At 33.6% G+C, this 26344-nt stretch overlaps 1 protein-coding gene across 10 annotated transcripts in view; it reads right to left on the reverse strand.

Moving 5' to 3' along the window:
- The window catches only part of LOC134529396 (membrane-associated guanylate kinase, WW and PDZ domain-containing protein 1), a 356729-nt gene that overhangs the window by 302234 nt on the left and 28151 nt on the right, over window positions 1-26344 (reverse strand). For 7 of the 10 annotated variants that reach the window (XM_063363421.1, XM_063363420.1, XM_063363424.1 and 4 more), the window contains exon 2: window positions 2841-3074. In XM_063363421.1, the coding sequence (XP_063219491.1) occupies window positions 2841-3074 (234 nt within the window). Of the gene's footprint in view, window positions 1-2840; window positions 3075-4704; window positions 4762-16288; window positions 19395-26344 lie in introns of those variants that run through there. The other 3 variants (XM_063363430.1, XM_063363427.1, XM_063363426.1) reach the window with 3 other exon arrangements.

A 26344-nucleotide genomic window follows, 5' to 3' on the forward strand; every position in this document is an offset into this window, starting at 1 on the left:
CATTTGCCTTGCCATCAAATGAAGATTTAATGTATGCTGGTTCTTCTCAATCTGTCGCAGAAAATATAGAGAATGAAGAAAAGGAAGAAGAAGAAGAGCATGTGTGTGTATTGCCCACAAAACAAGATGCCAGCAATGCATTATCTATACTTAAAAATGTGTTATCAAACATTGACGCAAGTAAAGAAACTCTGGCAGCATTTGACAAATTAAGCTCAGTTGTAATAAGTGCTTATAAGTCAAATATTGTTCAGACAAAAATTGACAGCTTTTTTAAACCCTTGGTATAATTATTGCAGCATTTATCCCATTTGTTTCTGTTGTAAGAGCATTACGTAATTCATGTATGTATAATTTGATGACTAAAAATCAAGAGCTTTTTCTAAATCACAGTACATAGTACTTAGGCCTGTACATAATTGCATCATTAACTTGTTTTGGTAATGGAAGTGTCTGTAACTTATGACTAAATATGTACATAATGTAAATAAATAAGTTTATTTTGTGAAATAATCTGATTTATCATACCTTGTTTACTGTAACAAATGGTTAACATTACATGCTGTATGTTAATATGTTCTCAAATTTAAAAAAAAATCCCTTATCGTAATATTTATGCGAGATCTTTTTTTCCGCTACATACCTGGTTAAGTAATTTTTCTCGAAGGCATAAAATATGGTTAATACAAATCTTGTTATTACAAAGTGCAAATTTTTTGGTCCCCTCAGGTTTGTATTAATGAGACTTGACTGTATAGTGTAAGCTGGGAGACAGATGCTTTTTTCGACCAGTCACCTTGTTTCAGGCGTAAATAAAAAAACTTGCGGTCACGGGCGATTCCAAGCCAGTGCAGCATGCGGAAGTAAGACTTCTACGGCGGCATGCCAAGGTGTACAATCCGATAAGAGTGGACGTTGTTCATTTAAAAACTAAACACAATCAAATAAAAATCATGGTTCAGCCACAAATCGGATGATTAAGTCTCAGATAAGTGTGGTTCTATTGTATTTGTTTGCGTTTTGTGACTGGATAAGCACTCAAACTTTGCATATACCACCAGGGTGTCTAACTGCCTTACAAATAATCAGGATAAGTACAAAAATTAGCTGGGAAAAATAACAATTTGCCCAAGTAAATAAGTTCTTGGGTGTTGACCAAACTTATTAGAACTAGTTCCTTATACTTTTTAGGCAATGTGGTAAAGCATAAACTGTTCAAGTTTTCAGAAGAATCTTTTTAATGGTGTTTGTTAAAAATGGACCAAATCAGAACAGCTTCACATCAGAATCTAAAACTGATTCATAGCTTGGGTAGTGTTGGAGAAGTTATCTAGTACGTTACCTCCCAATAACATCTATGGCCATTTTGGAACTCTTCAGTTAATGTTTTCTTTTTAAAGTTAATTTCTAAAGGAAAACTTTGTTATTTTTAACATGCTAAAAAGAAGTCAATAACAGTGGTCGGTGGGTGTTGGGAAGGTGAAGGGATGGAGCGGTGGAGGGGTGGAGGAGTGGAGCGGTGGAGGGGTGGAGTGGTGGAGGGGTGGAGGGGTGGAGGGGTTGAGCGGTGGAGGGGTGGAGCGGTGGAGGGGTGGAGCGGTGGAGCGGTGGAGGGGTGGAGTTGTGTGTGAGTGTGTGTGTGAGTGTGTTTGTGGGATGTTTGTGTGGGTGTGTGTGGGTGTGTGTGTGGTGTGGGTGTGGTGTGGGTGTGGTGTGGGTGTGGTGTGGGTGTGGTGTGGGTGTGGTGTGGGTGTGGTGTGGGTGTGGTGTGGGTGTGGTGTGGGTGTGGTGTGGGTGTGGTGTGGGTGTGGTGTTGGTGTGGTGTGGGTGTGGTGTTGGTAAGGGGTTTGTGTGGGGTGTGGGTGTGGTGTGGTGTGGGTGTGGGGTTTGTGTGGGGTGTGGGTGTGGGTGTGGGTGTGAGTGTGGGGTTTGTGTGGGTTTGTGTGGGTTTGTGTGTGGGTTTGTGTGTAGGTTTGTGTGTGTGTGTGGTGTGTGTGGGTATATGTGGGTGTGGGGTGTTTGTGTGGGTGTGGATTTGGATTTGGGTGTGAGTTGCTGGGTGTGTGGGGGTGTGGGGGTGTGGGGGTGTGGGGGTGTGGGGGTGTGAGTGTGAGGGTGTGCATGTGCACACATGTATGTAGACGTGTATGTATATTGCAGTAAAGAGTACTTGGCCTACTGAAGAGTAATATGACCAGTCCACAGCTTTGCTGTAGCTAACCTTTGGTAATTTCACACCTGACTGCTGGAAATTTCAGTGAAGTATATCGTTGGAACTAATCCATACTCGAATGGTGTTTTTGTAGATAAATCACTTACAATTAGTGATCCTACCAGTCTAGAAATAACTTAAAATTTTTTTTTTTTTAATCTTGTACTTAGTTCCTAGAAATACTGCAAAATTCAGATTTCTTAAACTTACAGCTCTTTTGAATACTATCATCGAGCAAAGAAACTTCTTGATAAACAAATAAATATTTATAACTATTGTGAATCACTGGCATTATGAAGTTAATGTTTGTGAAATCAGTGAAAACAATTTCTTATGAAGATTTGTGCTTTGCATTTTTTACACATGCATTTTTATAAGTAAACAAAACCATACATACTGTATACATCTAACAATAAACACTTGAAATATAATGTAATTATTTTGAGGGTTATTACTTTTTACACCCAAAGTTTTAAATCAAAATATAGTAATCCCCTCTGATCTAAACTCACTTAAGATTTGTATCCAAAAAGTTTGAGTCAAATTAATGTATTGATGATCTTTGTAACAAATGCCCCATATAATAATAGTAAAAATAAAAATAAAAACTGCATTTTGAAATACTTACCCTCGTAAATTCCACTCTCCAAAAGGTTTCCACTATTTTCTAGTGCAGTAAATTCCTCTGGGGTAAGAAAAGTATAGTCAACACCATTGACTTCCCCTTCGCGGGGAGTTCGAGTTGTGACAGGAACGGTTCGTAAATACAAATTGTCTCTGATTGTATTCTGGAGATCATGGTCAGCCGAACCCTTCTGGAACCTTGTGTTTAAAAACTGCCGCAAATTCTTGGAAACAGAACCTGCAAAAAGAACATATAGATTGGGGTTAGGTACCCTGAACTCTAGAACACAATTTGACAATGCTTCCAGTATCCAGGCCTAAATGGGTTTCCAAAGTTAAGTCAAAACAAGCATTGTGGTGATTTTCTTTCATCAATTTCTTTGTTTCAGCTTTGCAACCATTGGTTTCACAGAAGCACCCTCTCGATTTTTATCTGGCTCAAATCATATAACATCTAAATAAACACCATCTTTCAATTACTTGCCTAGTAAAAAGAGCAGCACTTCTGTAAAAACCTTTCCTAAAAAAATTCCAGCAATAATAATATAAAAATGTAAAATTCACTCATAAAAACCACATTAATTACAGCTAAGCACAATCAAGACTGCATACAGCCCAATTATGCAATGTGTCCTAAGTTAAAATTTTTATTTATGTTTATTTAACAGTTTTATAGATATTAACTTTGTGTAAGCCTTTTTTACCTACATTTTACAACAAACAATTATACAAGAGTAAAGTATAATTTTTATTCCATAATTAATTTTTTTATGAGTATGAAGTTTAAAAAAAATCTCAAAATTCTGTAAGACAGGCTGATATGTACAGGTACATATTTTGACCAAGAGAGATCAATTTGAAATGGGAATTTAAAATATTGGCGGTTTTATATAACTAGCTTTAGTACTGAACTATAAATATATTGACGTCCCAATTTCGCTAGTTCCCTCGGCTTCAAACCGACTATCATGTACCCATCTTGCACAAAAAAGCTTGCCATCAACTGTAACATTGCCAAGTTTAACGCCTCCATTGTATCGGAGTCATCACAGTCTAATTGTTATTGCTCAGTGCTCAGTTTCCACAATATGCGAAACCATGTGTCAATAGACCCCTATACCTGGAGGGTTAACATGTGCCTAATTTTAAAAATAAGTTTTGTTTTTTTAAATTATGACCACTGCTGTAGAGTATGGCATCAATAGCATTTTAATAACCTAACAAACATATACATGCATTGATTTCTTAAAGGAACAGTGCACCAAAAAATTAAAATTCTTTTAGTATATAAGTCAAGCCTAAAATAATTATAGTGGTTTTGGTTTGGTGGAAATCCAAATCACCATTAACAGTGTGGTGGACAGGATTGTGTGAAATCATCAGCAGATATAAGCATGGAGAAAATACCCATCTCGCCGTAACCGTACAAGCATTTAATCATTCATCCTGTTCAACTGAATGTCAGTTCTCAATCCTTCTCAAACTTACTTTTCTTATTTTGTGAAAATAAAGCTATGCAAATGCTGTATCTTCAGTCTTTATTTCCAAAAATGGTTCAGTGCTAGTTTTATGGGTGTAACAAAAAAAACCAGAACTGTGGTTCCACATGTATTTATTTTTATGCATTCTGAAAATCAATACATCGCCAAATAAACACAACAATTGAAACAGAAAATTGCTGTAAAAAATTTGAAAAAAACAGAATAGCAGAGTGGGCTCTAAAAATTTTCAAATATGTTTTAAAACATTACATAGTTTTAGATATGTTTTATCATATAGTCAGTCAGAAGAGGAACACTTCAAACACTTAGGACCATACCGCAAGTTTTTTGGGACAGACGGCCAACTATGAACCCCAAAACAATTACCTGGGCTCAGGTTCTGCATGCGTACTGGATTTCACTGTGGAAGATGGGCAAGTAGTTGGACCCTGAAAGAATATGTCCCATAGCAGATTTTCTACAACTGAAAAACCTACGAAAATTTCTGGGTATTGTTGAATGCTATGGCAGATTCATACCGGAATTTCAGATCTAGTCGCCACCCTTAAACAGTTAAAGAAAAAAGGGGAAAAATTTGTTTGGGGTCCTGCTCTGCACAAAGCTTTCGACGCCTATTTTGCAATCACCTAATTTTGATTACGGTTTCATACTCCATGTCGACACTATAAACTTAGCCCTGGGTGCTGTACTCGGTCAGCATCATGAAGGCCTACACCAGCCATATCTTCACTCCAGCTGAAAAGAGGTACTCAACTTACGAAAAAGAGGCCTAAGCCTACGTGTAGGCCTGCAAAAAGTTCGCAGACTACCTAGAGAAGGGTGAGTTCGAAGTGTGTACGGACAACCAAGCATTAAACTGGTTGTGGCAGCCTAAGAAACACCTTGGTAAACTAGAGCGCTGGGTAAAGAGACTGAGCCGTTTCCAGTTAACATCTGACGTATAAAAGGAAGTGACTAGAATGTTTGATCCGAGCAAGTTTGAAGTAGAGGATCCTGAAACGGTACTGTCAGGTCCAGAACCAGAAGAAGGGTTTAATTTATTACAGAGTATTCCTGAAGCTTTTGTCAACTTTCGGCATTGGTAAGGTATAGACGAGTTATTAGGTAAAGGTGGCAAAAGTTGCTAAGAAAAGAAAGGGTAACTGGGTTGAGTTAATAGTAAGGTGTACTAATACTATCCCAATAGTATTTTGAATTGCATTTTAGGCAGGAAAAGACTGTAATATGTATTAGTCAGCATTTGTTTTGGCCTAATATGGACCAGGAAATCCGAGACGTAAGGGCTTGCAAGATTTTTTAACAGTATAAATCCAGAAATAGGTATGACCTTGGACCGTTGAATAGGAAAAGATATACTATAGGTAGAGGCACGATTATATGGTAATGCGCGATAAAACGAAATAACACCGAAAACCGTTTGAAAACACGAAATAAAACAAAATTGTGCGAAATCCGCGATATGTCACAAATTTCGTCTATCCTGATTATTTACGTTTTTTTTCCATTCTGTAAGGACAATTCACTATCTTCAGCACAATCAAATATTTCTGACAGTAACTAGCAGCCATATATATTATATGCAACGGTGATTCATTATAGATTTTTAAATGAAGTCTCGGAATTAACGTAATATTTTCTTTAAACGGTAATCTTGTGTACCATAATAATTTAAGATGTTGATAACTATGATACAATGGCCGCTGTTCACTTTCTGTAAATACAAAAATAACAAACGTCCAAAATATTTTTCTAAGATTATGTTTTTAATCATTAAAATATTACACACTAAAGCGCATTGCTTTTACTGTTTATTTAAAATAAAGTACGTAGGGTATGAAATTAAAATTAACCCTGCTTAACGTAACGTTTGTAAATAATAAATAGTACATGTTTATGTCGGTATTAATTTTCACGTACGTATGTTGGTATTCGGTATGTGTTTGTATTCGCATCTATTCTCCATTGTTTTGATCTTTCCAGCACGGCAAGTTTTAGCGTATTTAGAGGTTAAATTCTTCCTATGTGATTAAAAATTTTTGATAATGCCTAAAACGAAGGTTTCTGCCAGTGACCAATCAAAAGAATTTTCCAGCGAAGGATTTTATTTCAGTGATAAAATTTTAATGTGCAAATTCTGTAACTGCAGGCTAGACTACGAGAGACGCGATACGCTTGTGAAACATGTCGCGAGTAAGAAACATGAGCGTTTGAGGCAAAACTCATCTGTTAAACGACATCCTTGTCTAAGAGTCTTTAATGCCATTAATTTGCTGTTAAACCCAAGAAATGTGAGTAGGGTTAGCATAGAAGATGCAAACCTACAGAAGTCTCTGCATAACTTGCCTTCTGTTTCCCATCTTCCCATTGATACATTCATACATGGCTATGTTGCTTTCAAAAAAATAATTGAGGATGAACTTTCATTGCCAGAAACAAGCCAAATTGATGTTGCAAAGGTACTTTGCTCCCTTAAAGGGGACTACAGTGAATTTGCTCAAGCCAGTTTAAGGGCAATCTGGTTCCCAACATCAAATGTTGATGCAGAACGTTCATTTTCCAGGTACTCACTGGTAGTTAATGACAGAAGACAACGTCTCACTCCAGAAAATGCGGAAAATTTAACTATGATAGCATTTCAATAAAACCGTCTTAATAGTAACTTTGGAAGTGCTTAATTGTGTAATTTTGTAGTGTATGTGATTGTAATTAAGTCGTGAAATTTTTAGTAGTTATTTAAAAGTTTGAATTTATGAATTTACAAATGAACTTAATTGTAATTAGATAATGAGGTTTTAGTGTTTATTAATATTTGTTTTAATAAATTTGCATGTCGTACAAAAAAGTAAGAACATTTTGCCGTGGGTATATTGAGCAAAAAAATAAAACCATATAACACCGAAATCTTTATTTCTTTACACCAAAATTTGTCTTAAAATAACACCACAAAATCTTGACTCTAACTATAGGCATTAGACCTAGGTCTAAGAAGGGGAATACCAGCTTACTAGTATTGGTGGATGGGTTTTCTAAATGAAATGAATATAGATGTACAGTTGCCATATTTGGACCCCAAAATATGGCGAGGCCAAAATTTTGCAATAAATAACTAAATTCTGCTGTTTTTTAAATTTTTTCCCACAATTCCTAAACATCTTTGTGAAAACAAAAAGTTTGGCACAAAACACAGAAATTTCTGCGAGTTGATAAACACCATTTCTGAAAATGTCATGGGGAAGTTTATAGATCTTTAACACAAGAAACAAATTTCAATAAAAATGTATTTTTATACATCTTGAGCATAGTATTATTTTTTCTATTATAGCACCCATCAATTTTATTTATGAACACCACAAACACAATACGTTTCTCTTTTGCTGTATGACCCAAAGGTATCAGTACATCTTGTATCTTCATATCTTTGATTATTTAGAAAAAGCAGGATGTTTATTTACAGGAGAAGCTGGTACACATTTTAAATTTATACCTGGATTTAAGTAACTTTTCTTTTATCACAACAATCTCACTTAGCACGACTGATGCGTTCCTAAAAATGTTTGTGTTATCCAAAATTGCATATTCCTAAGTATTGGTCTCGGTAAACAGCAAGGCTAATTTACTTAATGTGTTCCAAAATGTATAGGGAATAATTCTTTACTTAATATAAATGGGTAGAATAACACAACAATAAATATGTCACACTATTTATCTTTATAAGCCTACCATTGAATACTTTGTATGACAAATATGACATTGCATAACAGGAGATAACTAACATCAGTCGGCTGGTTGACTTTCCCGCTTCGGTGTGACCTTTAACTCAAGTATTGTACCTTTACACAAACTTTATAAACCATCCTTTACTGCCAGTGAAACTGATATTACTGTCTGGATATTTACATTTTAATATTTCAAAAATTAAAGTGCTTATTCGTGTATCTCTCCTTGGTTCACATCAATCCTGCCAAGCCAGTGATTTTTTTTCATTGCACCATTCATTGAACAACCTTTTCCATGTGAATCATATGTTCATTTTTGTTCCAATTTCTAATATAAAATATATTCCCCCTAGTACAGCCACCAGCATGGGTCAATCCATATCAAATCAACTAATAGGTGTTGCTGACATATATTTTTTTCTGATGGTACTCTTTTTCTGTTTGTATATATACATCTGGGAATGCAAAACAATTTTATTTTAAATTTTACTGTTAGCACTTTGGCTTTTAGCAGCCATTTTGTTTATGAGTTGATCATTTTTGGCATTTTCAGAGATTAGCGATAAGTTGAATAACATTTTTGTTTATTAAGAGATCAACTTTAAATAAAAACCAATTATATTGTAAATGAAACCATCCACAAATCATGTTATATCCAAAAACTTGTTACATATTAAGGAAATAACCTAAAAATTAACTAGAAAATTGTGTTTCAATTCAAAAAATTGAAGAATGCTTTTTTTTTTTCAATAAAGGACTATAAACACAAAGAATATAAACACAACTTTAATGATTTGTTCCCTTAAAGATGTAACAGAGAGCAATACTTCAAGAAATTTTTAACCTTTTAAATGTCTCCTTTATGGTTTAAGAGCTGTCAAATATCACTTTTTGTCCAAAATGGCTGATTTTCAAATAGGTATATCTTAAAAAGGACATAAGAAGTATTCACATATGAACATATTTCAGTAATAAGAAAATTATAAGGTAAGCAATGTTAGCCAATATTTATCATTATGCAAATTAAAATAGGTAACACCCCTTGCTCATAACTGCAATGCCGAAATCAATGACAATAATTATTTTATTGATGATGTGAATGATGAAAGGGTAAATATGGAACTTTCTGTTGTGATACGATACAGGTTACCTTTAAAAATGAAGTGCATTTGTTGTTGGACTCAAATGTAGCACCTCTTTAATAAATTAAAATAGAAATGGCATTAAAGAAATCTTTAGCATATTCAGAACTTACTTGGAGGTATTGAAAGTTTTTTTCATCCATAATATTGAAGACAAATGATAGGATAAAAATGTAGGCTTCCCAAAAAAAGAACTTAAATTTCTCAAAATTAGAGAGATGGACACTGCAGCAGTAACACTTACAAGGGGACCACCAAGTATGGTACAAACGGATTTTAATGGGTCTTTTATATGTTGTGGAGGGAGGCCCCCAGAGTACTAAGCTAAAAGGGTTGTTCTTATCTTAGCGCTAGCGACGATGTATTAAATTCGTACTAGAAGTGTATTAAAATCACATTGAATAGCATTAAAGATAACAATGAGTGAATGATGTGTTATAGTTCATTACTTCCTGACCATTTATTTCCCCTTTAAAAGATTAGAATCCCATTAGGACTCGCCTACCGTAACTACAGTGAAATGAATTTCGTCATCGGCGTGAGTCTGCGCGGCGTGGCTGTCCCCTCCTACTTCAGCGCGTCGCGCTTCCACGCATAGTATTTAAGCTCGAGGGATCAGTGTCTTGGTCTTCATTATGCCAATTTTTAGGGAGCTTATCAACTGAATAATTAGGGAACTAGACTGCTAGTTAGGAGACTGAACGGACGACGGCCGGACCGGGTAAGACGGTTGTTTCTTTGGTGCTGACGGTGGCCCAGCTTAATGTAAAGTCAATTGTTTAAGTACAATTTTAATGGTTTTTCCAAATTTGTGTCTCGCTGCCACCATGTTAATTCATGTTTATAAATGTTCATGATTTTCCTTTCTTACGGTGTTGTACCTTTAGTACCTTTTGAATTTCTCTATGCGTTTGTGCCCTGTCTAGTCCCTCTGCTCGTCGTCGCAGGTTTTTGTGTGTAATGTAACTTTCTTTATTTATTAATACTTGCTTTCCAGCTCCTTCTGAAATATTGTTCTTCCTGTTTGACACATTTTCTGTGTCAGTAAACTTCTCTTTTCCCGCATGTTATAGTATGCAGATAGCTATTTGACCGCTTGCTCATTGCAGGTAGGTTGTGGAAAGTAAAATAGGCTTAACTTGGTAATAAGTCGCGTAATATTTTGTCCCCTGTCGAGAATTCTTAAGTTTTGATAATTCTATTTGTATATTGGCCTTAGTGTATGTTTATTGCTTGTGTGCACTTAACGTTCCTATCGTGTGTGTGTGTGTGTGTGCGCGTGCATATTGATGTTACTATTTAATTTCTCATTGTATTCATGGTTGGCGCTTAATTTAACTTTGGTTGTTAACACATATGCGTTTCTATGTAAATTTCTTATTATATACACATATTCTATATTACCTTAAAATAATTTTCACCTGTCTTTTATATATATATGTTGTACCTGATTTAAAGACTGTGATTATGCTATACTGTCTGTACCTGTAATAATGTGCACATAGTTGTGTAAAAGGGAATACTTGAGTATCAACATAAATTGGACACACCTTTACAGGCCCTCTCTAATACAGCTTAGAGCACTTTGTTAGGACTGTTCAATCGCATTTTGGAGGGTTGTCGGCGATCCCCCCCCCCCCAACCATTCAACTGCATAAGAGCGATTATTAAAAGAAAGATTGGTAACGGCAAAATCAGGTAGCAATTGTTGCCCAAGTATGATTGAAAAAAATACATAATGTAAAAATACAATATTTTTTGACTATTTATTTCAGCGTTAAAATAAGAATTATTATAAAATTGTGAAATAATCAAAAACAAAATTTTTATGAGCAGGAAGCAAACCCTGACCGGCCGGCTGCTAGGCAAGAGCCTTACATACTAGGCTAGGCTGGCTCGCCTGGCGCGACGGAAAATGTACCGGTCTAAAACGTTCGTATAAAACTTTAACTGCCATTTTCGCGAAAACTAAGGCGCATTGGACAAAACCCTTTTAGCTTAGTACTCTGGAGGCCTCCCTCCACAACATATATAAGACCAATTAAATTCCCTACTTGGTGGTCCCCTTGTTGCAATCAGTATACGTACTTTTTATTTCCTTTAAATGCACATTTTACGGTTTTTTTAATTGATTGTTTCTTGATTTGTTTCTTCATTATCCGGCAAAGAAAGGGTTTTCAATTCCAATTGGATTAAAGGAACTCAAAAGCACTTAAAAAAAGAACACATTGTTATGACATAAAAATATAAGAATATAATTAACAAAAACAATGGCATAGTGGTGACCTTTGTTTAATTGTTTGAAAAGTAGTTAGTTTCGTATTATAAGTGTATTTGGAACATGAGAACACATTAATTTTCTTGTTACCAAGGTTAGATGATAAACATAACTGGTAAGTACTTAAAATATTGCTCACAAATTTTTTTTTGCGTGTTCGCCATTGTCGGGGAAAATTACACCTCTTCTTGCTGTGTGAGTTAGTGGCAGTAATTGAAGTTATAGACCACGTGTGATGTGTAATGTTTGTTCTTTTAATAATGAAAGGTTACGGAATATATAGGAAATGTTGGCGACGAACACATGTAAATTGTTAATAAACTATGTTGGGATTTATTGAAGAGAAATAAGTAGAGGCATAATTACTTCCAAAAAGAGGTAAGTTGGAAATGTACAATAGTGCGTATGGAATAATCAAGCGTGTAGGTTGAATGAAGGTGTTGATTAAAGGGTTATGTCAAATGTGAAATTTAATACGTTAGGTTAGCACTCGTTCAAGTAATGAAAATTAAGTGAATGGTTGATTAGGTTAGGTCACGTACATTACAATTACTTTAATATGGTCTGGATGGAACAGTGTATCATGAGATAAAGGTCGATTATGTCATTGCTACATTTACATTTAAAGTCTTGTGGGATAAACTAGGAAAAACGTGGGTTTTGGCCAGAGTACTGTAGATTGTAGTATTTTTCATGTATTTAATTAGGTTTTAGGTATCATAATGAAGACTAAAATTCTACCCAGTCTAGTTTGGTTTTGGATACTGGTATTTAATTTTTTGAAATTGAGGAATTTTGCAATCAAATTTTCATGGTATCGTGAATTAGACTAGTGCCACCCAGTTTAGTCTATTTTTCTTGGTATCATGAACTAGAAAACAGTCCCACCCAGTCAACTATATTTTGCGATATTGATATTTTATTCCCCTCATGATTTACCACTTTTCCCACAACTTTTATTTTTCAGTATAATGAACGTATGTAATAAATAGGACAAGCTGTTAATTTTCCTGATATCATCATTAGTTGTAATGACTACAGACATAATAATTTCATAGATAATGAAATAAATATTGGTTATTGCAAAATAAGACAGCAGCCGGGGGGGGAATTACACCCTAGTTTACAATACTAAAAAAATATAATATCCAAAAAATTAAATTTGTGAAAAATTGTGTTTTTAGTATCCTGTCCAAACTCCCAATATTCCCGCACTTGTCCCATAACATTGTAGGGGTGGTAATGATGTAAGCAATGGCATCTTGGTGACATCATCAGTATTGCTATGGTATCGCAATCTAAAAGGGGCCCTGATTTTACAGTATTTTTCATGTAACTAACCTAACCATTTTCCTAAATATTTTTAATTATTTCTAATGTAGCAAACCAAATTCAACCAACCAATAACAATATTGGAGTTTTGCAATATACAAACCAGCTCAATTCTAATATTCAATATTGGATTCCTATTGGTTGAGAATCACAGAGGGGAAATGAATGACATCATGAAAGATAGGCCAATGATGATCAATTGAATGGTGGAATAAAGGAAAATATGGTATGTAGTATTGGCAACAGCAAAAACCAAAATAACACTGTGAAGAAAAAAAAAGACGAATGACAGTGTAAGTTTTGGAACAATAGTAGCGGTCGGTTATACCAGAAGTAGTGAATTAATAAGTAGAATTAAATACCATTATAAATTGAATAAATAAGTACACAATAAGCATTAAGTAGGTAATAAGAAATTTATTGAATATGTGGGGTAATTAATGTAGTAATCACGAGAGAAGAGGACAAGGTTGTGCTGAAGTAATTACGACCTCTACGTTCTTACAGCATAAGTGCAGGAATGGGCTTTTTGGATTGGGAAGATTCACATGCTTGTTTTGCAAAATATATTGATGAGAAAAGTAAATTAATGTAAGAAATATATTTACGGAGACATGTTCTATAATTAAATTATAAAAAGTGGTATCACAAAATACAATTAACCGGGCAGGATTATAGGTAGGGCCTACCTAGTGTATAATACAATATTGTAGGAAATGTATCTTCAATATTGTGTTCTATATTTGGGTAAATATGTAGTGTACGGATTAGCGCCAAAAAAAATTGTACAAATCTTAAATAACTGTCATTATATGCTCTTTTACGTCCTCTTTTCATAACCGCCTGCGGAGATAAGAAATTCCAATTACTTTTGGAGATATCGAATTTTTAAATTTTAATTATTGTAAAAAAAATTTTATAAACATCTGAAATAACTTTGATTATATGCTCTTTTACGTCCTTTTCATTACAGCCTGCGGAGATAAGAAATTCCAATAACTTTTGGAGATATCGAATTTTTAAATTTTAATCACTATACCTGCACATTCGCACGGCTATCACCATTGTTTTTTGTTTACGAGTATTAATTGTTTTTTTTTTTTTTGATAATGTTGTCACGTGATAGTTCGTGATAGGCCAATATTCAAATGAACCAATAGGCTGCCTTCAACTTAGGTGAGTTTTTAACGTTTCAAATTTTTATGCTTTAAAAAATTACGTTCGTTCCTACTGTTAATCCTTTGTTCCGGTTTATTAGGTTAGGTCAGCTACATTATAAATACTTTAAAACTAAACAACCATTAAAATTAATTTTATTATTTTTAATGTCCGTTCAGTTTCAAAGTATTTATAATGTAGCTGACCTGACCTAATCTACCTTTGTCCCGTTTTGTTAGTTCAGGTCAGTTACATCATAAATACTTAAAACTATACAACAAGTAAAATAAATTGATATTATTTTTAATTTCCGTTTAATTTGAAGTATTTATAATGTAACTAACCTTACCTAACGGAAAATTTCTGTTATTTAGGCATTCACGCGCACACAGCAAAATATAAAATAGCGACGGTCGAATGATTACATAGGTCTTGTATTGCAAAATAAGAACGGCGATATCTCCAAAAGTAATTGGAATTTCTTATCTCCGCAGGCGGTTAGGAAAAAGGACATAAAAGAGCATATAATGAAAGTTATTTCAGATTTGTACAATTTTTTTGGGCGCTAATCCGTACACTACATATTTACCTATATTTGAACTGGTCGGACTGACGTATAGAACACAATACCGTGGGAAATATTAATTCGGTATTGTGTCCTGTACTAGAATAGGTAGGGCTGAAGTATAGAACACAATACAGTGGAAAATATTACTTCGGTATAGTGTCCTATACTAGAGTAGGTATGTAAGACTTAAGTATAGAACACGATAACATGGGAAACATTAATTTGGAATCATGTCCTATACTATAATAATAGGTAGGGCTGTAGTATGGAATATGATACTCGAAATTTAGTTCGATAGAGAAACTTGGTTTGTGCAAAACAAGCATGTGAAGGTTCCCCCCCCACCCCAAAACCCCTATATTCCCGCACTTGTCCCGTAAGAACATTGGGGTGGTAATGACGTCAGCGCTGACATCAATATTGTTATGGTATCAGGATCTAGACTACTCGCAAATGTTTTTATGGAATAGCTATCCTGCTGCAGAATTACCAAAAATGGTTAAGAAGTAATGAAGGATAAATCTAAAGGAGAAGCAATTTTTTCTAAAACTAAAAAAAAAAATTACAATTTTTTTTTACTTACTGACATGTTAACAATCATTCTATATGCGGATGTTGTAATACTTCAAGTAGTTTGCCATTTTGAAGTGTGATGGGGTTACGTTATATAATTAAAAAAATTATATTGTATGAACGGTTGGTTAGGTTTGCTACCTTAAAAATACTTTATAATAGTATAGGTGTTAGGTTAAGTTAGAGACGTTTAAAATACTTCAAATTTGTGTGGATGGTTGATTAAGTTAGTTACATTCAAAATCCTGTATTTGCTTGAACAATTAATTAGGTACCATTATAAAATACAACTCACTTAACCTTACAAACCATCCTGTTTTTAATATTTTTTAATGTAGCTTACCAACTGTTACACAACCAACTTCACAACTTTAAGTATTTTTAATGTATATAACCTAACTTAATCAAATATTGATCATATTTTCACACTATTTTTAATGTACCTAACCTAACTTTTTAAAATAGTCAGTTACTGGTAATCTACTTGAAGTATCAATACACCCTCTTAGATATTAATTGAAAAACATGTCAGGAAGTAAAATACATAATTTTGGAATTTAATTATAACTTTTACGGAAAAGTGGCTATCCTTAAGAAATACCTTTACCAGTATAACCAATAAAAAAAATATTTTTTGTAGGTTAATCAAGCATTAAACATAACACCCAGATTTACTTTCAAATGCTATAAATTTACCCATTATTTTAGTAAAAAAAAAATGTCATTTATACCGTAACATGAAAACCTTTCAAAGTTTTACTAACCTTAATTAGTACCGGGTAAACATTCATAATATAGGCAACGTGATGTACCTATATTTGAACAGTTCAATTCAATACCACTGACATTTTTTATCTACTGAAAGAAAAAAAATATTTTCAACATAACGCAAAGCAAAAAAAAAATGAACATAATGTCAAAATGTGGTAAACAGCACTATGTCACTTGGTGCATTTTTATTTCACTGTGTTTGTAAGTTTACTGAAATCACTGTTCTTCAAACCTCACTATAAGGATGCGTTTTTTAAGTTATAATAAAATAATAAGAGTTCTTAAAACGATTCGCATGATCGGGAGTGTTATTTTTGGTGACGGCTGATCGCCAAAATTATCGTTTGAAAGCATTTAACAAACCAAATACGAAAATTACTTTTGTTTTTATTTAATAATCGTTACCCCTCACCATTATTTTTTCAGTTATATACATCTGAAATATACTTCAGAATTATCGAAAGTGTCCGTACTTCGCAAAATTTTCACTCACTTTTCACTGGCAATGCACTCGCACCTCAAACATGCAACGATAAATATTTTCCTTGCAAAACCTCGTACCCATTCCAATGATAACAGCATACAATTACTATTAATATTTATTACACAAACATAAACAGCAACAACGAAACGTCGAGACGAGTTAATACCAAACAACAGCAAAACGCAGTTTTTTTTTTTTTTTTTTTTTTACGCGACAGTCGCACAAGGTTGCCACTTATCACGCCAGTAGGCGCCAATGCGAAAACATTAAGATCCTCCATATTTGTAAACATTTTCTTAACTCGTTCGGAAACTTTAACTATTAAAAATATACTTGTTATACATCTATTTCTGATTAAATCGATACTTCAGCTCGTGTTGAATCCTGCATAATCGTAGTAGGTGTAAACAACAGCAAAACAGCAAAGTACGATGGGATAGGTAAACATCGTGTGGCACACCCAGCTGTCAGTTGTGTTTATATTTATCTCCAAGTGAAAGTATAACTTGAGAAGTAAAGCAACTTAACTATCTCAGTTTTTTCTTGTAAATTTCATTTTTTTCATTTCATTTATTAGCGTCCTATATTTGACAGTACATATGTCCAGGTTTTGTCAGTAACATTATAAATAAAATACAACATCATAATACACTAACAAAACAATATAAAAAAAATACATTATAACACAATAATATATGTTACAATAAAAAATGATAATAAAAAACAATGCAGCAATTTATGTAGATGCACTGAGGAATTCATTAACAGAGTATGGAGCTATTCGTAGTAGGTAATCTTTGAGATGTCGTTTAAATATGGTATGTGATTGGGATGCTGTATTTAACAGGGATATCGGTAGAACATTTATTAGTTTAAGGCCCATGTAAAAAGGGTTCAATTCGTATTTTTTTGTTGAATGAAAAGGAATGTGATTCTTATAAATGGATCTGGTAAAGTGATTATGTATTTCATTATTCTTTACATACTTAATATTTTGAATTACATAAATGACAACCGAATATATATAAATGGCTGGAAATGTTAAGAGTTTGTTATTCAGGAAAATAGGCCTACAAGAATCTGTCTTACTAAGATTATAAATAATTCTAATAACCCGTTTTTGAAGCTTAAATATCTTTAGCCAATTTAAGGAATTTCCCCAATATATTATAAATACAATAGGTGGTTATTTGAACACATATGTTTTTGTAACTTCTATCATGTTTGGCAGAGTAAGCGTGAAAAGCCCGACGTTCAAAAGTGGCGACAACACCCAGCCTATTGACCAAGACCAGGGCACGGTAGTGCAAAGAAGTCCAAGATAAACGTGATCACCGACGATAAACGTGATCCAGAACGGAAGAAAATGGACATTAGAAACATTCCCTCCTTGAAAACGGTCGCCAAACCAGCTTTAAAAAAACTAAGGACCTCTTTATTTCCCATTTGAATCATTCTGTTCAAGAACAAGAAATTTTTGAATACATTTCCAATGAGCTTAATCTATCCCGTGTAAAAGTAGCTAAACTCCGGACCAAATTCAATTGTTAGGTTTCATTCCAAATGTGTCCTAAAAGAAAATTTTACTAGAATCAACAACGTTGTATTTTCGTCCAGCGGATGATTAAAAAGCCCCTTTTAAGGCAAATGTCATACCGAAAAAATTTAAAGCAATGATTGATTCTTCCTCAATCTTGACCACTCATCAATAGCTAATCCTAAACCCCCATTAGTCTTAAATACTGCTTCAATTCCAACTCAGGTGCCTGGAAGAGCATCTTAAAATTCTTTACTGCAACTTAACCGCACGGAGCGGGAATTCTTTTATCAAAACGTCAGTCTTCAAAATCAATCTATTGAATTTTTCTATAATCATAACACTCACTATGATATCTGCTTAACTGAAACCTGGTTTAATAACCCTAGTTGAAATTCACATTATTTCACAGACTGTCAAAAAAATTAAAATCCTTCAGTTCAACTTATTAACACCTTAGATTACCCCCGAAATGAAGCTGAGTGGGTTAGAAATAAAACATTATCAAATACATTCATTTTTTCTTGGAAATATTTATTTACATTCACATACAACTACAAATACATATAAATTTTACTTCGAGAATCTAGAAGTTAAACTTACCTGTAATCAAGTCAATATAGTAAGTAATACTTGACAATTTTAATGTTCCTGGTGTGGATTGGAACAATAAAGAGACAAAAAAAATGTGTCCGTGAAGTCCACACGCAACAGAAGTTAAACTTCTGGCTTATTAGATATAGATATACATAATTTACTAATTTTTCTCAATCGAACACGAGATGATAATAGAGAATAGTAAGGATGCAGGTATGATTTCAAATAAAATAACTCCATTTCCAAACTAAACAAATAAATTGTAGATTCTTTGAATAAAAAAAAAACTAAAATTAGATTCTCATACATTTAAAACGAACTTTGATTTTAAATCATTCTTAAACTTGAAGCTTTCTGATAATTAGGTAGTGTATGCAGCTTCACTAACTGTCCAAATGGACATGTGTAGCCTAAAGTAGGTACCTGGTATGTGAAAGTGACAACATGGCATACGAATAGGACCTAGCTCAATGCTACTTTGTTGAGCAATAGTCACCTACAGCTACACTCCGATCAACTATTCATGCCTCTAGTTGAACTTAACAAATTTATACACTCGTGGGCTTGTAACTATAATACAGTGTGTGATTTCATTAATCAAATAATAATTTGTGACAAATAATTACCCATGTCAAACTATACCATGAAAAATAATTAAACCAGCAGAAATATTTAGTTGCACAGCTAAAAAATACTCATATAACACTCTTTAACAATACTGATTTACACAAGTAATTAAATCAATAATACATACATGAGAGAACAATATTTTCTTTCGAATATGACCTATAGCACAGTGCACAACAATAAGTTCAAATGCTGTTGTGTTACCCTCTGCCCAAATACTCCTTAAAGTCAGGGTGGCATCAGGCACAGGCAGGTCCCAACTGCCAAAACCCGCCTATCCCTGCAAAATGGCAGGGTTCAACCTGAGCCCCACGCCACCACGTGGAGCCTGCTCAAGGTTGCTCCAGCAATCACTGACCACACTAACAACCCCGGAGTGAGGATAGCGCGACATCCACCCCCAAAAAACAACCATGCACATGAAAGTGTGCGAGTACACAAGTGTGTGAGTGCACAAGAGAGCAAGAGCACAAATATTCTGCATCATTTCTACCTTTCCCTGCCATCTCCTCTATTGGTTCCCCCACCACGTACCTAACTATTCACCTCCTCTCCAGATTCCCCTACCATATACCTAGCTATCCCCTCATAAAATCGGAATTTTCATTACGCTCCAAAATTGTTAACCCCTCAGCAAAAATGTTTCACTTCAATAACATCATACACACAGTCATCAAAAATAAGGCACAGTATCGCTTAATTTTTTTTCAAATCTTGTTCTATTATAGTGCAATAATGATTTTTAGTATCTAAAAAAGGGGATTTTCTGTAAAGTCGGTTTACGGACGATAATTTTACGTGATAACGTCATAAGAAAGCAATGATGAAACATTGCATACAAACCACATTAACTTTTCACTTCACTTTATAAACAGTTAACAAAACAGTTCACGTGTAGGTTTTTTGTGCCGCTGTCTCTCTTCTACTCAGACGCATCGGCCGATGGAGTGGAAGAGAGATATATGCGTCACAAGCCGATCGTGCCTCTCTATAGCTTGTTCCGCGCTCTCGATTGCACGCTCGGCTCAGGCGGAACGTGACAATGAGTCATGCTTTTTCATGCGTGCAGCTGGCGTTCATTGATTTATAAGACGCTATCACGTCAACATATTTTAGATCCTTGTTTTACCAATTTTATCTCGGTGCATTGCAGTAATCCAAGCAGATGAATCTCTCATCAAAAAAGACATCATCCTGCCTTAATAATAAAAATTTTAATGGAAAGTTTTCCCTGCATGTCACTCCATCTACTGTCTTTAAGAACTTTAAAAAGTGTGATTACCTAGGTCTTTATAATTCCATTAAAAAAATGTTATTGTAACTATAATAATATGTTATGTTATGTTATGTTATTACAACTACTCTAATCCCAACGACCTCATTGAACCATTAACCACCTGTGTATGAAATATCATTAATGTATATATTCCAGTTATTACAAAAAAAAGTGTCTAATTAATCTTGCTGGTTTTTCAGAGAGTTAATTTAAGCACTAAAATCTAAGCAACATTTTCATAAACTTTACAAAAGAAATAACATATATTACTACTAACTTTTTTCTCTCTACCGGAAGCAGTTAAAGACCTAAATCAAGGGTAACAAAATTGATTGGACCAGAACTAGAAATAACAATATCAAGACCAACCCCAAAAGTTTTGGCGCCTTGTTAAATGAATGAAAGACTGTTTTTATGAACATTTTCTAAAAGTAAAATGTCTTGTTTATAGTTTTCCAAATGTACTAGCTAATATTTTTGCTGATTATATTTCTAGTGTTTATTTATCCTCTAATGATAATATCCAAACCACTTCAAACTTGTGTTATGATACAATCTCAGTTCCTACCATTTCAGAAAGCCTTGTGCTTTGGGGTATCAAGACCCTTAAATCTTCCATGTCCTCTGGTCCCGATTGAGTACCTAATATTATTCTAAAAGGTTGTTCTCACCTACTAGTATCATTTATTCAATATGAGCCTCAAAGCTCAAGTTTTCCTTAATAAAAGGAAAATAGCAAAGGTTATTCCCATCCACAAAAGTGGTACCAAATTAAATGCTACTAATTACCAATCTATTTCTCTTTTCAATTGTCTTTCTAAAAATTTTGAAAAGTTTTTTTTTTAAATCATAAATTTCCCTTTAAAAAACCAATTTATCTCTCTATCAGTATGGATTTAGATCAGGAATGACCACTGCTAACAATCTTATTGCCTTTCAATGAGGTTACTAATAGAGGTCAGGTCGATGCCTGCTATTTTGATTTAGCAAAAGCTTTCAATACTGCTAACCATGCAATTCTTGTTGGTAAATTATTTAATTTTGGTCTAAGTGACAATTCTGTTAACTGGTTCTCCTGCTATCTCAAAAATAGAAGTTGCTTTGTATCCATTAACAATTGCAACTCTTTACCCTATATAGCCAGTTCTGGTGTTCCACAAGGTAGAACCCTGTCACCCTTACTCTTTAACATATTCATTGCTGATAATTTTTGTTCCTAAACACTGCCCTGGCGTACTCTTTGCCGATGACCTCAAAATTTGATTAAAAATTATCTCTTTTAAAAATTGTCTATTACTACAAACTGACATCAATACAATTTTCAAATGGTGCAAACTTAATTCAGTATCTCTTAATAAGGAAAAAACAAAAAATGTATCTTTCACTAGGAAATATTTCCCTATTAAATATGACAAACTATAAAATACTGTAATTCCAAAACCTTACACTTTACAAGATCTTGGGAATATTTTAGATACAAAATTATATTTTCATCAGCATGTTTATCTCCTAATAATCAGTACGTCCAGAAGAACTTTAGCTTAATCAAATTATCACCTTTTATGCTACTACTTCTGATTCAATTCTTTCTCTATTTTTTCATTAATTATATCTACATTAAAATATTTTTCAGTAATTTGGAATTCTATTAATTCATCCGATAGAGATAAAATTTAATCAATTCAAAATAAAATATTTAAACTTATAGATCAAAAACATTTTTCTCAACTTAAGTTAACTTTTCTTTCAGACCAAAGAGCATACCTAGCTTCACTTTTCGTTAAAAATTGTTATAGCTCTAAAATTAGTAGCAAATATATGCTTGATAACACTGAAATTAAAATGCTAGTTTCACAATTGCTTAAAATCAACCTTGTGCACATTCGACAAAAATTATTATATTGTCTTTAGACTGATTTCCAATTTTAAGAATTTAGAAAACCTGGTAAATTAACTGGATAAGTAATATACTACATATTCTGTTATTAGTTGTTACTTCTAACTCAAATATTCTAACCTTATAGTACTTTAGCTTTATATCTACTTTGTAACTAACCTGATTTATTAGTTTCCCTGCATATATTCTAAACAATTTTGTAATTTATTCATTTCTTTCAAATATTGTTACACATATTACCTTTGTTTGTTATTAATATGGTACACAAATACCTCACTTAGCACATATTCAGATTACGCGAATTCATTTAGCGCGATGTTAATTTCCTGACCCAGTCTTGAATAGCACATCTATGAATTTCAGTTAGCACGAAATCACCACAGGCAAAAAAAAAAGTCGGGTGACGTCATGAGGTCTGCTTCAACTCGGTAAACAACAGATGTGCCGTGGCGTACAGTTACAAGTAGGATGGTTGAAGCGGGGTATGCTACGCAAGAGGGGAAGAGATGCACGTGCAGGTCAGAGTATACTATCGACTGTTCTACAAACATTAGCTACAGTGAGTTAAGTTACAGTTACGGAGTGTTAATAAGGACAAACTTTTTAGGTCCGCGCATATGCCACCGGGCCGTACCATTGTCGTAACGGCCACAGACCAACTTGTGATAACTTCAGTCTAGCGAGCACAAACGTTTGCCAGCACCTGTACATGTGCAAGCAACTGCACTTGGAATCATGGCTTCCAAGCGAGAGGGTGATGCATCGTGTTCAAGTAGTGTTAAGAAACGTATAACTATTAGTCTCGAGACAAAACTTGAAGTATTACGGCATGCATAAATTCATGAAGGGCACACATATATTGGTCACTCTTTAGGTTAAAGTGAGCCAACTGTGCGCAAAATTGTGCGAAATAAGGACTCCATCAAACATTTGTCCAAGTCAGATGCTGTTGGTACTAGCTGGAATTTATTTCATGTTAGATACCAAAACAGAAATGAACACATGATTCACATGAAAAGGTTATTAAATGAATGGTGCAGTGAAAAAAAAAATGGACCTGACAGGATTCATGAGAACCAAGTCGTGATAGACGAAAAAGCACTTTTAATATTTGTAAAAAAAAAAAAAGAGAAGGGTAAATATCCAGACAGTAACATCAGCTATTTTGTTAGTAAAGGGTGGTAGGAAGAAAGTGTATAGTGAACTTAAAATACCAAAACAGCTGTATGTAGCTGGTACAAGCCAAAGGGATGACATTGATGATGAATCATTTAATAACACAGGAGTATCAATAGATTACTTAAATAAATCACTAGAACTTATTGGTGAATCTCCCATTAAAAAAACGCTGTAGATTACTCCACAAAAAAGATTGAAAAAATAGTGACAAGCTTGAAAAACCAATCTAAAAAAATGTAATGAAGAAAACAAAAAAGAAAAATGTGAATCTGAAATTATTAAACAATTGAAAAAAAAATTTGTCCAAACTAAGCAAAGCGAAAAAATGACTATTCTATCCGTGTTACCCGAAAGTTGGACATATAAAAAAATTAAAGAAGAGTTTGGTGTCAACAATTATATGGCTCGAGCTGTAAAAAAAATTAGTATGTGAAAAAGGAGTTCTTTCAACTGCAAACCCAAAGCCTAGCAAAACATTAAGTAAAGATAACGCACAGGTTGATAAAGATTTTTATCAATAGGATGACTTACGTAGGATTATGCCTGGTAAAAAAAATTGTGTTACCATCAAAAATAAGGGATTGAAATTTGAAGTGCAAAAGCATTTAGTTTTAGCTAATCTAAATGAAATTTATCAAGCTTTTAAAGAAAAACATCCAACTCAACAAATTAGATTCTCAAACTTGGTGAATTAAGACCTAAAAACTTTATTATAACTGGTAAAAGTAGAATTCACATGTGTGTGTCCTGTGTATCAAAATGTCAAATTGATGATAGCTGGTTCAAGGATGAAAAATTTTAATTTAGATGGATCACCACTTAAGACATATCACACTTTCTTAGCAAAAATTATGTGTAACCCTACGTCCCCTTAATGTTACATGAATGACTGCAGCAAGTGTCCAGGGATAACATACCTGAAAGAAGCATTGGCAGAGATATTTAAAAACGTGGTAATTGATGAGGAAACATACAAGCAATGGGTGACAGTAGACAGATGTATGATGAAAACAGTTGTGGAAGAAATTAATGATTTCATAGAAGATTTTATAGAAAAACTTTTAAAACTGAAAACTCATTCATTTATTACATTATAACAAGAAAGATTGCTACTTAGAATGTAAGGAAAACCTGGCGGAAGGTGAGGTTATCATTAACTGTGACTTTGCAGAAAATTATTCATTTGTATTGCAGGACGAAGTACAATAATATCACTGGATGAACAGCAAAGCCACACTGCACCCATTTATTGTATATTATAAGTGGCAAGAAAAACTACGACATGTGGAGTATTTTTTTTACTTCAGAGGGTTTCCAACACAATACAAACGCATTCTATGCTTTTTCAAAGAAAAATGATATAAATACTGAAAGATACACTACCATTTGAGCTAAGAAAAATCACTTACTTTTTTGACAGCAGTGCTGTGCAGTATAAAACTTTAAAAAAAAAAAAAATTAATCTGTGTCTACACAAGAATGATTTTCAAGTAAAAGCAAAATGGCATTTCTTTGCTACATTACACAGCAAGAATGCCTGCGATGGATTAGGTGGCACAGTTAAAAGACTAGCTTCCAAAGCTAGTTTACAAAGACCATACAATGACCAAATACTAACACCAAAACAGCTTTTCGAGTTTGCTAACAACAATATTCCCGGTATAGACTTTGAATACTGCACAGTTAAGAGCTGAAAAGAAACTTTTGCGGATATTAAACTATTCAAAAGCAATTGAAGGTACTCACAAACTGCATACATTCATACCGATTTTTGAAATTCGTCTTCTCACAAAGTCATTCTCATCCAGTGCACAAAGTGTGACAGAAATTGTAACAAAAGTTGATTACGTAACACCTACAGATTTACAGAAAATTGACTCTGGATATGTTACAGTAGTCTACGACAAATCATGGGGGCTTGATTATATTCTTCAAAAAAAATTATGAAAATGAATTTACAGATAGCTTTTTACATCCTAAGGGGCCAACCCCCTCATTTTTCTACCCCAAGCCAAACGACATACTAACAGTATCCAAATTAATTCAATGAATAGTAAATCCTGTGACAGCAACCAGAAGAGTGTACACATTAAGTAAAACAGAAATTAGTGTTTCATCACATGGCTTAGAACAATTTTCAAGAAATCAAGATTGAGTAAAAGTGTAGAAACAAAATTACATAAACAATATACAGATAATTAAAAGCTCTGTGATATTACTACTAGTACTAAAATTTGTTAAAATCTTGCTATTACTTTATCAGTAAATTTGGCTTAAGCACTATTAAGACTTTTTTTTAGATGAGTCCATTGTTGGTCCATTATGAATCTTGGTATATCAGTAGCCTATTAGTATACAAAAAAAATTAAAAGGTATCTTATCAGATTTTCAAACAAATATATTTTTTTTTAATTTGTTAAAGAAAAAATGTTGATGAAAGACAGTCATGTTATAAATGATGTTAAAGCCCATTAAAAACTGGTGAGAATAAAATAAGTTAAAACTCTCTAAGCCTAACAGTTTTGAAGTTATCACATTTATACTATATCAAAATATTGTGAAAAATACAATTTTTTTTTTTTTTTACATTTTTGAATGGCTATTATTCAAAAACTATTAGCCCAAAACATTTAAAATTTAGTATTTTTCATATTTTCTATAGATATAACAACTGTACCAAAATATAAATATAAAGGGGTAATGTCCAAATTAATTTTTTTTGTTGATTTCTCATGAAACGACCCCTTATAAAAGTTTTTAAAGTACCTGACCTAACCTCACCAAATCTTTTGCTTTGATGTTATTACTTCAATGAGCTCAAAACAAACCTAAACTAGGCAAATGAGACTTTTTTCTTTACCTAATAAATTT

The sequence above is a fragment of the Bacillus rossius genome, chromosome 2 (assembly GCF_032445375.1).
Source record: "Bacillus rossius redtenbacheri isolate Brsri chromosome 2, Brsri_v3, whole genome shotgun sequence".
Classification (NCBI taxonomy): Eukaryota; Metazoa; Arthropoda; class Insecta; order Phasmatodea; family Bacillidae; genus Bacillus; species Bacillus rossius.